Source organism: Gavia stellata, chromosome 19, assembly GCF_030936135.1.
Source record: "Gavia stellata isolate bGavSte3 chromosome 19, bGavSte3.hap2, whole genome shotgun sequence".
In the NCBI taxonomy this organism is placed as follows: Eukaryota; Metazoa; Chordata; class Aves; order Gaviiformes; family Gaviidae; genus Gavia; species Gavia stellata.
In genome coordinates this window covers 17,411,305-17,423,811 of record NC_082612.1, presented here as the reverse complement: position 1 = coordinate 17,423,811, position 12,507 = coordinate 17,411,305, and the positions used below count along the sequence as shown (strand labels likewise).

The following is a 12,507-nucleotide window of genomic DNA, read 5'->3' as shown; positions in this document are numbered from 1 at the left end:
ATGGGTGACCTGCCAACTGAGAGCTTATGGGGATGGGAGACGTTGTAGTGGGTGTCTGCTATAGGCTGCCTCATCAGGAAAAACAAGTAGATGAGGCCTTCTGCAGAAAGCTAGAAGTAGCCTTGTGTTCACAGACCCTGGCCCTCAGGGGGGATTTTAACCACTCCAATATCTGCTGGAGGGACAACACAGCAGGGCAAAAGGAGATTCGAGGAGATCATTGATGACAACTTCCTGACAAAAGTGATAGAGGAACCAATGAGGGGACGTGGTCTGCTGGGCCTCATACTTTCAAACAAGGAAGGGCTTGCTGGGGATCCAAAGGTCGAAGGCAGCCTCTGCTGCAGTGACTAAGAAATGGTGGAGTTTAGGAACCAGGGAAGAGAGAGCAGGGCAAAAAACCAAGATCACAACTCTGGACTTCAGAAGAGCAGATTTTAGCCCCTTCAGGGAACTGCTTGAAAGAGTCCTATGGGATAGGGCACTAGAGGAAAGAGTCGTCTAAGAAAGCTGGTTGATATTCAAGAATCACCTCCAAGCTCCAGAGCAGTCCCTCCCAAAGCACAGAAAGTCAAGGAAAAACGCCAGGAGGCCTGCATGGATGAGCAAGGAGCTCCTGGCCAAATTCAAACACAAAAAGGAAGTATAGAGAAGGTGGAAGCAGGGACAGGTAACCTGGGAAGAATATAGACACAATGTCCGAGTATGCAGGGAGACAGTGAGGAAAGTCAGAGGCCACCTGGATCTGGTGAGGGTTGTCAAAGGCAACATGAAGGGCTTCTGCAAGTACGTAAGTAGCAAAAGGAAGACTAGGGAATACATGGGCCCACTGCTGAATGGGGCAGCTCTGGTGACACAGGACATGGAAAAGGCTGAGGTACTGAAGGCGTTCTTTGCCTCAGCCTTTAGTAGCAAGAACAGCCTTCAGACATGCAAGGCCCTGGTGATCAGTGGAAAGTCTGGACCAAGGAAGACATACCCTTAGTGGAAGAGGATCAGATATGGGCATACTTAAGCAAACTGGGCATACGTCAGTCTATGGGCCCTGATGGGATGCACCCACAAGTGCTGAGGGAGTGTCTGATGTCATTGCAAGACCACTCTCAATTATCTTCAAATGATCATGGCAACTGGAAGAGGTTCCTGAGGGCTGGAGGAAAGCCGGTGTCACTCCTGTTTTCAAAAAGGACAAGGAGGACCCAGGGAACTACAGACTGGCCAGCCTTACCTTGATTCCCAGGAAGGTAATAGAATAAGAGGCAATGGGCACAGTCTGAAACACAGCAGGTTCTATCAGAACATCCTGAAATGCTTCTGTACTGTGAGGGTGACTGAGCACTGGCACAGGCTTCCCTGAGAGGTTGTGGAGTATGAATCCTCGGAGATACTCAAAAGTCATCTGGACATGGTCCTGGGCAACCTGCTGTAGGTGGCCCTGCTTGAGCAGGGGGGCTGGGCAAGATGACCTGCAGAGGTCCTTTCCAGCCTCAACTATTCTGTGATTCTGTGAGCTGACAAGAAAACGGAAAAAGAAAGGCTTCAAAATATTGTGATGGACCTGAAAGAAGTGAGCTCCCTGCTGCATCTTTGGCAAGGATGGTGTAAAGGTTTCAGGGGGTTTCCTCAATAACAATGAGTGGAAAAACTCAGTTTCTACTCTCAGACTACTTTTTGAGGGTTCGTGAATGTGGCCAGGATACAGCAAATATTAGGGTATGACAGAGGGGAAAAATACAATCGCTTACAGAAGTGGGCATCTGAGTAACTGTCCAATTTGCATTTCCAGTAACTGTCCCCTTTCCTCATTAACTTCTGTTTTTCCTGTTAATAGGGAAGGAGCCTAAATTTCTCTACAGATTTTGTATAGAAATTATTGTAACTACCCTATTTATAGGGCTAAATACAGACCATAAATGGAATGGTATTTGAGGTCAGCTCAAATAGACTGCATCAAGAGGAGAGAGTTACTGTGATATAACAAGGAAACGCAGTCTAATATATTTTTAGTTGGTTGCATTACATCCATGCATGGCTTATAACCATCATAGCAATTTTTAAGACAACTTTCCATCAACTAGTAATAATAGCCCTAAAAAAAAAAAAAAGGAGACTTTGTACTGTGCTGCCATTTCTTTGCTTGCTCTGGAAAGATCAGGAAAGATAGAAGTAATTGCCACAAGTCTGCATTTTGCACAGAAGTTTCCCATTTTCTGACAGTGGATGTCTGATGCCATGAATGTGCAGATCATAGTGTTTAATCTTCATAGCTTCTCAGAGCAGAATTATTCTAAGTACAGTTTTGTATCTATGAGAGCTGACAATACAGAGAACAATAAAATTTAGAAGCCCCAAAAGCATAAAATATTTTTATGTATAGTTATACATATAGGTCAGTTAATTCTGACAGAAGACTTTTCTGACAGAAACAACACAGAAGTGTTGTTTTCCCAAGATTTGCCCATTGATAAAATAGTAAATCCTTATAGGACGAAGGATGTGTTTGTTGCTAACTAGGTACTGGCTTTCAACTGATGGGAAGTGTTTTGCTTCTAGATAAAAATGATTGAAAAACATGTCTTGGCCAAATGGAAAAAAATGCAAAGGGTTTTAATTGAGTAGTATGCGTTATCTCTTAAATTCTTGATTTAGCATTTTTATTTCAGCATTTCTGTTTCATCACCTGACTCCCCAGCCACTTTCTCTGAAAGAAAATGTTGACTTTTCAGGAAATTATGAGCTTTGTTGAATGGTTGGAATTTGACTAAAGGCTGAGTAAGGATTACTTGCATGAGAGAGATTTTACAGCAACAGCTTCCCAGATGTGTGGGTATGTTTGCATGTTTCAGGAGCATTGTATGAGGACATGATCTAATATTCTGTTGTGAAATCCTAATTTTCTTAGTTTCTCAGAGTGCGAGCTTGCTTCAAATGCAACAGTAGAAATAATATCGTTCTTTATCAAAGAGTCTTGGACAGATTGCAGAAATCTGTTAAATATTAATTCCATTAAGGCTGAATATTCAACTGAAATTAATTGCAATGCTTTGTAAAAATAATTTCTTGGATTTATTTAAAAAGGGATGCAATGAAATGTATAGAAACTTCTAAGTAGTATTTTAAACAATACAGTGAAGCTTATATTAATTGAATTGTATCTTTGAGGGTAATATAGGTACAAACTTGAGAAGAAAAAATCATATCTATATATACTTACATATATGCATGTGTATGTGTGGATGTCTCTCACACACACATACATATGTATATATATAAAGACATGACTGGTGAACCAGTAAATAAAGCAAAAATTAAACTGGTCTTGGACAGCCAGCCTACAGATGTCCTATCTCTCCTTGTCCAGATTACTGGTCTTCTGAATTCCTGCATCCGTGTTCACGAACCTGTTCATACCTCCATTTCCTGGTATGTGGGTTTTAGCAGCATGGAATTATGACTGGATTTGTGTTGATCCAGACTGATGCCTAATCTGGACATTTGGGGAAGCTGGTTACTGGAGCATGGTGTAGCATAATAAATTAGCAAGGAAGTACAGATGCAGTGGCTGTGTCCTCACTGAGTATGATGGGAGATGGTAAAGAATTTAGATTAGGAAAGAATTATGGTGCCTGTTCTCCATTTGCTGCACAGTTTTTTAAGGGAAATAAATATTTTCAATTTATTTTTTTCTTGCTCAATGTTTCTCTCTATCCTTTCTCATGTGGCCCATCAGCCATGTGGCCATTTTGCAGAAAGAATAAAGACAGATATATGAGTAGGAAGGGAGAGAGAACTCAGTATAACTACTTTTTCCTTTCATATATGTCTTTTCTTGTGGTATATTTCCCCTCAAGAACATTCACAGGGTGAAAACAACATAAGGGCTACTGAAAATATGTAGCAATGTACTGCGTGCTTCTTATCCTCATTAATTCAAGACAGATAGCATTTGAATGTAAAATATCCCTCAATATCACTACAAAAAATGGAAATACAAGATGAGCAATGCAATATTTGTTTCAATGATCTTAGCGTGAAGTTCAGTGCACCACAAGGGACTATGGCATAAATATTCAGCGGTATTCAGTTTTCTCACCCTGCATGTTAGAGGATTCAAGAGAAAGCTCTGTGGGATGGCTAATCTGCTTTTCCGAACCAGATAGATATGTAGACACTATTTCTAACCCCTGGTTGGAGAGTGCAGCCACTGTGGGGAACAACTTGCTGTTCATATCCAACGTAGGACTAGGTATTAAACTTAGTATTAAAGGAGTTTGGTGAGAACCTGCTCCTCCACGAGAGCAGCCAGTGAATGGAGACCTCGCCCACCACACAGGCATTTCACCTGCCCACACAATCTAGGCCATCAACAAGTGCATTTATGCTCTGACAAGAGGCTGGCATGTTCTGCGGTGTCAGCCAGCACTGAAACCATTAGTGGGTTCATGCCTAGTCCTGCCTCTGTTGCAGTCAGTAGCTAGCGCGTTGGTGCGCTGTGATGCTGAAAGGCTCCAAGCCCCCGCTGGTCTGACAGGCTGCTGCTGCTGACAGATACGAGCCTTGATCCTATGGTTTTGGATGTCAGGGAAAGGTTCCATTAAGTTTGGTGGGCTTATGAAAAAAATCTCTTCTGTTTCATGCTGTATCGAGTGGTTTTTCAAATGAAGATTTGGGTTCCTGAATGCCCAGTCGCAGGCATTTTATTAAAAGATTGGCTCAGGACTTTCTTCCTGTGCTTCCTGTTCTGTTTTCTAGTAAGACCAGTTGCTATGACCAAAATCAATCACCATTTCAAGATTCCTGGCACATGTATGTAAAGACGAATCACTTTCTGTCATGCTTCTATTATTACAATTACATGATGCAAAGGAGAACGCAATCCAAAATACAGAAGCCCCAAATATTCAAATGCAAATGCCCTTGCAAATGAACCCTCTACCCACATGGAGAGAAAAGACCCAGGCTTAGATTCACAGTATGTAGCCTGGCTCTGTTTCTATGCATGAAAAAGCTTACTGTAAGGCTAAAATCAAATTATCTCTGTGTTCAGAAGATAGTTACCATTACATTCATCTCTGCACTCTCTAATTTCATTTTCAGATTTTTGCATAGTTTATCTTAGCTAATGAAGCATGTTGACACAGCAGATCATGTTGTGCAGAGAGGAACTCAACTTTACTGGCTTTAAAATGGTTGTCTTCAAAACACTTCTGGGCAGAACGACATGAATGGGATAACAAACCATACTTCTAGCTGCAGATCCGTATTAGGAAGCTTTATGTTAGTGTTAGGGTACCAGGTTTGCATTGTCAAGGAATGGCAAAGATGCTAAGGGCATGAGAAAGGCTTTATTTTGTGAATATTTGATTCCTAATGAAAGAAAAGTAGCATAAGAAAAGAAGTGATTCTTCATCATTTCAGACTGCATGTTAATGTCAATATATCCAAGTGCATTTACAATGTGGTTTATTCTAAAAGTACCAATTTATTTGTGCTACAGCATTATTTCAGTAGTTTTGTTTCAGGCTGCTATTTTTATGTCAGGGAATCCAAATTAGGAACCTTGTCAAGTCTGAGATGTTTCTAGTCATTTACACATTATTTTCTTTTTCTAATTCCTTCATGATTGTTCCAAGGGCTTTTATTTTTTTTTATTCTGCAGAAGATTAGACCTCAATATTACAAATGTTTTCATTGGGACTGGTATATAAGGCTGCTAGGGCAAGATACCACCTGGGTAACATTGCTTGCTTTGAGTGAAACGTACTCCTAGGACAAAGTGCCAGGACAAATAATTCAACCTTTCTATCACGTGAGTAGCCAAAACGTGTCTGATGTGCCACTTTGAAAGCCATGAAACCACTTCAAAGACAGCTTCTTAGCTGTGGTCATCCTCAGAAGAGTTATCTGCTTGTTACAGCTCCTGTGTGTCTTCCCACAAATCTTGAAAGCCCAGGGAGTCCTACCGTTGTACCTGCAGGAGCCAAAATGCTCTCCAGCTTCTGCTGTCACTCCCGCAGCAGGATCTGCTCCAAATGCCATTCCTCCCTGGCACAGGTGAGGCATCAAGCCCCAGGGTCCCTATGTATTTCTGTGCAGCCCTCACTCTGATCTACCCACCGTTAAGTCATCCCCTTGGAACAAAACTCAGGACCTCCAGTTCTCTCCCATTGAAATCTCAGCTCTTCATCAACCTTACATTTTGGTACTTTGAATCCGATAAATTTCTTCTTGGAAAACTGAATTCAGGATCACATACTCAGAGATTACTCAGCCTTTCCAAATGAAGTCAATCATCTCCCACGCGTTAACTAGATGATTTAGAGGCTAGTCCGCAATTAATTTTACCCTGGAAACAATAGAGATGAATATTCTCTTGAGAAAAATCTGAGGAGTTTTACTTTAGTTTGGTTGTGAGGAATGGCTGGTACAGGGAGAATGTGAATTTGTATTCATTATATTACATGTATATTATATTACAGGGAACGTATTCCAACAGCAGTGTTATTGTACAGCATTATACAGTAGAAAATGTGAGCAATAGCACCTTCAGGACCCGTAAGAAAACCAAAGATAATGCCTTCCCATCCTTCTACCAATGTTTATTAGTCCCACACCAATAAGACCACCCTTTATTGGCAAATGCAGTTCTCTCACTTGGCATCTGAGAAGCTTAAATACTAACCAGTCTGTGGCTTTCTCTTCTTTCCTTAATACACAGAGGATTACCCTTGTGAAGGACTAAATAAATAGAAAATGTGGTGGCTTTGCTTTAACTACACTAAGCCTGCCTTTTTTTTCCTGGCAACAGTTTTAAGCATCAGTGTTGCATCCATATTAAGTGTGAATTCCCTCGTGTAAATCCCATTAAGGTTAATAGAATTTTAGTTTTACTGCTTAATAAATTTCAAAGTGGATTAACTTCTGAGAAATACATAACCAGCCATAACACACAGAACACAATCCCATATCAGCGTATATATACTGTAGCTAAGATATGGGAAGTGCTAATGGAGATGTGATGAAGCAGCTTCATATTATATGTAAAGAAAATACAATAGAATATTTTCAAGTTTGTAACTTAGCTAATATTTCAGTATTGTTTGTCTTTTATTGTTTGTTGCTTTCTTTTGTCACTTCTACTCATTTTGAAATCACATTCTTTCAGCTTTTGCACTTCTGAATTTAAAATAGTAATGAATGATTTGAGACACCAGCTTTTCCAAGCTGTTAGATCATAATGCAATCTTATATACATAGTAATCGCTGGACCTATTGGGGGAACTGCTCAGTGAGAGAGCTGGTACTCAACTGCATGTATTTTAAGAGGATCATAGAATCACAGAATCATATTTTAAAAGGAACCCATGACTATGTCACAGGTATAACACCGTACATATTCAAACTTTGTGAATTTGAAATTGGCTTATAGTATTAACTATAGGCTTCCTCTAAAATTCCCATATTTGTCTCTCAGGAGCTTTCAGAGAGTCGGGCCACTCTGGTTGCCTTTCTCCAAGTGCTGTTACATTGGATTTGCCAACTTTAAAAGACATGCTTAAGGGAGAGGAACCTTTTTTCACTGGAGGCAGGCAACACTCCTGAACTTTTGGTCATTGTTGCTGCTCTGAAGTCAAGGTGAGGCTGTGTCTCCATGGGCTGGCAGCCTTTCCCCTGACCCTCTGTGGGGCAATGCCATTCCTCATGGGTGAGGGCCGGCCCTCTCTTCTCAACCCCCAATTTACCTAACAAAAGTAGACAAAAGGTCTAAGCTTTCTAGCGCTCACCCATCTCTGCATTTCTGCTAGAATTCTTTGCTTTTTCCCATTGTTCACATCCCTCTGTACAGCTCACTTTTTGTTTCTGTTGCTGGTGTGGTGAGTTGGGAAATCTGCCTATGTATAACTGTAAATTGCAGCCAAGGTTGTGAAACAGCAGACTCTCTGATTATTAGTTATATTCAGGAGACTGACCGAAAATGTCATTACAGGTTTCCGTATTTATTATCTCAGAGAATTCCGTATTCAATAAGAATATGATTTTTTTTTCCTTTACGTGCCAGCCCTGTAACTCTGCCTGTGATCTGAAAGTCAAGCTGTCACCTTTGCTTTTAATTGAATTTTTTGCAACAGAAACTTAGGTTACAATATTGCTGCTAACCTGAGCCAGCATAGGACTGAGACTGTTTTTATAGCTCCATTGCTTCCGCAAAGAGCTGAAGTGAAAAAGGAAAGAAGTAAAAAAGAAAAAACCCAAGAAATTCTTTTTACTATAAAAATAAATTGTTATGATCCTAAGTAGTTACAGGAACACCAGTGGTTCAAAAATATAATGGCATGTCTTCGTAGTCCTTTTTAATGACTATAACTGTACTTTTAATGTTTAATGGCAGTAAACAGATGCAATAGCATCCATCTAAACAGGGAAGGTGACTTATGCTTCTCTAATGCACATAATACCTTAAAATTGAAAAGCAACTTAAATACGATTCATTAATGCTAACAAGAATTAGCTAGGAAGCTCAAGAGAGGTATCACTCAAGATTTCAGCCTATAGCTTACTTCTCATGGAAGGATCCAAACTGACCCTGTTTGCTTTACCTTCCAGTGTTCCAGGTCATGCTTGATTTTATCTTCAATTTCAGCAGTTTTCAGTGGCCAGCTATGCAAAATCTGAATACCTGTATTTGTGATACTAACTAAAAATACTTTCCCTTAAGAATCTTCTGTAATTCTTCTTCTTTCCTCTGTGATTAGAACTTGCAGTTAGGTTTGCGGCAGACCGTGTGACAAAGTCCTACAATTCTGCCTTTATTCAGTTCGAGGTAATTTTGTCCAGGGGAGTTAGGCTGCTGTACCTCTGATGCTGACTAATGTAACATGTAGATTTGTTGCTGCACTTTTAACATCAAGTGATACATAATTTTTCTGTAGCTTTAAAAATAATAGTAGATAATTAACAGTTGCAAAAGGGTTCAGTATTAGCCTGACTTTCAAGATGAGGAAACTGAGGCAGATGACCAAGGCAATCTGTTACAGTGCACTACCACAGTCAAAATGTGTTCAAGGCATTTATCTAAAGCAACAAACAGTTGTAGAAATGGACATGTCAAAACCAATTCACTTAAATTATTTGTTTTAGAATTTCCTAATTTTTTTGCCCACGGGAAAAATACTCAGTATCAGTATCTCATCACAATGTGTCATTAAGAAGTTGTAAAGTGGCTGCCCCAGCTGTGCAGTATGCTTGTACAGCTTCACATGTGAACACTACAAGTTAATTTTTAGGTAGCATGGATTTACCTTGGAGAGCTGGCTTATGGCAGCTTTTTGTTTATCTGCTCTATAAGTATCCTGAGGAGTAATTGTGAAGGATACTTTGTGTGGTCAGTTTTTTATTGGTTTAACAACATGCTGGTTCTTGGGGTTTTTTTAATGAAATACTTCTGGCGTTGTTTCCTGTACTTCCCACTACCCTAGTCCCACTCTGACACATCTCGGTGCTGATGAGACTTTGAGAAGCCACAAGTACTCTATCCAACATGGCGAGTTTTGGTGAGGCGGTCTCCATATGCAAAACCTGAAGAGCCCAAGTGCACCGTGCAGAAGAAATCAATTTCACTTGACCCTTCTTATTTGGACTGTTCTCTAAGCTATCAAAGGTCTGTTTTTTTTCTTTACTTGAGCAGAATAGGTAATAGAGAAGTTTAAATATGTGTATTATTTAAATCTTTATTTGGTAATGGATTATTTTATACAGTTCAGCTCTATGGATATGGGTCTATTTTCCACAGATCCTGCCAAGAGAGTTTCCATTCTGGGGCTTCCTGCTTATTTCTTCCAGCTGCTTCTCTTTCTTATCCCTTCTGTTGTTATTCTCCTCCTGTCTCCTTGTTTTCACTACTGATGGAGGAGAGGCTTGGTTAGACTTTGAAATCATAATATAAATGTTCTTGGCAATTGTTTCTTTCTATACTCTTTATAATTATTCTCCAGCGATTCCAATTGTATTTTCCAGTTGGAGACCATCACTGCATTGCTCAGTCAGAACGTTAAAGGTGCAAATAATCTTTTAAGAGGATTCATAAGGAACATGTTCGACATCGAGACACAGCAGGAGTAACACAGTGGCCAAAATGGTGTTGGCTCTGTTGACCGAAGTCATGCAGGAAGGAAAACTCTTTTAACAGCTCTTTGTTTCCTGCCTAGTCCCTAAGCTACCCCACAAAGTCTGTCTGCAACATGAAGCCTCCTGCTAATGTCGCCCTGCAAGCTCACCATCGGCAAAAATGGCATTTGTGGGACTAGTTGACCCAACCTTCTCCAAGGGTGTGGCACTGGTTAAATGCACAAAATGGGGCTGTGCGTGCATGTGTCTGTCTGCATCATTTGAATCCTCTGTTGTATTAATGACAGATAGTTTTGAAAGAAAAGGGAAAAAGTTGGGTTACGTCTGTGGAAGTCATTTGACTACCTGTTACTCCGATGGCATTAATCCTAGTCTTGTCAGAAGTGACTGGGTCCTCCTTCCTGCAAAAATAACAACTGGTATGGAGGCAGCTAAGTGCTGTTTTCTCACATGTGCAAGTATTTGTGGAACGAAGTTCTTTGTTTGTTTGTTTGTTTGTCTCTGTGTGTGTGTTTGTTTTCTCTACTTTTGGAACGTATTAGAAGGCATCCTGCTCTTGTTATTTCTTTTGAATAGTCTATTTTCTGTAGAAAGTAATATCCACATGGTAAACTCCTATTCATCAAAACTGTGCCAAATATGTGCCATTTTAAAGCTAAATATATGTTATTTTATTTTACTTTAAGGCAAGCCAAAATACATACCAAGAACATAGCTCTGGATAGTGTTGGTCCTATTTTCAGATGAGTATTTACTGTGTGAGGCACTTCTGTGCAAGCAGCTGAGTTGGTAAGGGGCTGCTTTGTGAATGCAGCACAGAAACCACTATTTCTTCCTTCTCTTACTGTCAACTTACCTTTTAATTGTAAAAATATGTATTCTTCTATTCTTGGTGAAGCATGCGAAGCATGACCTTGTGTGCCTAATGCAGTCAAACCTGGCTCCCTAGCACTCCCCTTTCACCTGCATTTTAGGAGTGTTTCTCCAGGGGACATAAAGATTACTCAAAAGTGTTCGGTTTGGGGAAGTAAAGTGTTAGTACTTAGGAGCTTCTGTGTCAACTCTTATATCCTTCTGTAGGTATGACTGGCTGAGGTACAGGAGTGTGGTTTTGGTCCCATTTTTCTTCCCTCTTGATGGGTGCTAATAAGTCTTTCCTCTTGTCATGTGCTGGTGATATTTTTCTTCCTTGGCTTGGTCAGGATGAGAAAAATTTCTTAAATGAGCTCTCCCATTCCTCTACCATACACGAAACTGAGGCCCCACTTCAGGCAGAATAAATAAAATAGGGAGATTCTTGGAGTTACAGGGCCACATGGTAAATATCTTCCTTTTCCATTATTTTGCTTTATAAAATATTAAAAATTGCTCTTTCTCTTCTTGTAAGGATTGCATTTTACATATCTGGCTCCACTTTTCTAAAAAATAAAAAATGTTGCTGAGCAACTGTGTTAGCAAATGCTGAAACTAAAAATCTGTGTGTCATAGCATGGCCAAATTAAGGATGTGTTATGAGGTTTATAAATTAAAAAAGAAAAGTTTATAAAGAATTGAGAGTAATCCAAAACAGCGGTAATTTCTCTTTGGTCACATGGAAGACAGTTTTACATGGCCTGCAAACTTACTGACTTAGGGGAATCCAGTAATTGAAACTAGGAATAACTTAGCAATTTGACATCTTACTGGGATACTTGAACTGAGCTTTGCTTGAAAATAAAACATGGTTCTGTGAACAGAGCCAGGTCAAGTCACTCTGGCTAATAATTTGTTTATTTAGAATATTAATTTGGTCTCCTTGAAACAGTCTGAAAAGTCATCCTAGGTTTTCTGAATAATCTCAGCTGGGAAAAAACATTTATCAGTCTTCTCCTAAGAATGTAGAATTCAGGTTTTTGGTCTTGAAATGTTATTGGCCTTTGTTGTCAAACTTCTAGTTATTAAACTTCTGATATACTCCTAATTAATAAATGTTTATTTTTTATTGCAGCATTTTCCCATCAAAAGTCAAAGAAAGCTGATTTTCAAGTGTCAGCTGCATTAGCAGCTTCTGCAATGAGAGAGCGGAAAAGAAAAATCACCTCTCTGATCAGGATTTCTGGTGACACTGCATGAAAAGTAGCTGGTGAAGTCTTTAGAAATCAAGTTCCAGTGTAGAGACACTCTTTTGTAGGGAAAGAATATTACATCTGAGAGTAAGCAGGACACAGGACTCCTTCAAATTGAAGACCTCCTTAATGAGGACATAAATATAAATGTGAAAATCCAGCAGGTTACATAATTTTAGACCATTTTTTAAAACATATATATGAATTTGTATATGATAGGGTGAATCTGTGTGCCATGTACATAATGCATTCAAAGATCAAAACACTACGACATAGT

The 12,507-nt window shown here is 39.7% G+C and overlaps 1 protein-coding gene across 1 annotated transcript in view; it reads left to right on the top strand.

Moving 5' to 3' along the window:
• Positions 1 to 12,227, top strand: part of IQCM (IQ motif containing M) — a 190,660-nt gene extending 178,433 nt beyond the window's left edge. Inside the window, 2 exon segments of the mRNA XM_059826739.1 lie at positions 12,113 to 12,186; positions 12,189 to 12,227. Coding sequence (XP_059682722.1) covers positions 12,113 to 12,186; positions 12,189 to 12,227 — 113 coding nt within the window.
• Positions 12,228 to 12,507: the final 280 nt, after the last annotated feature.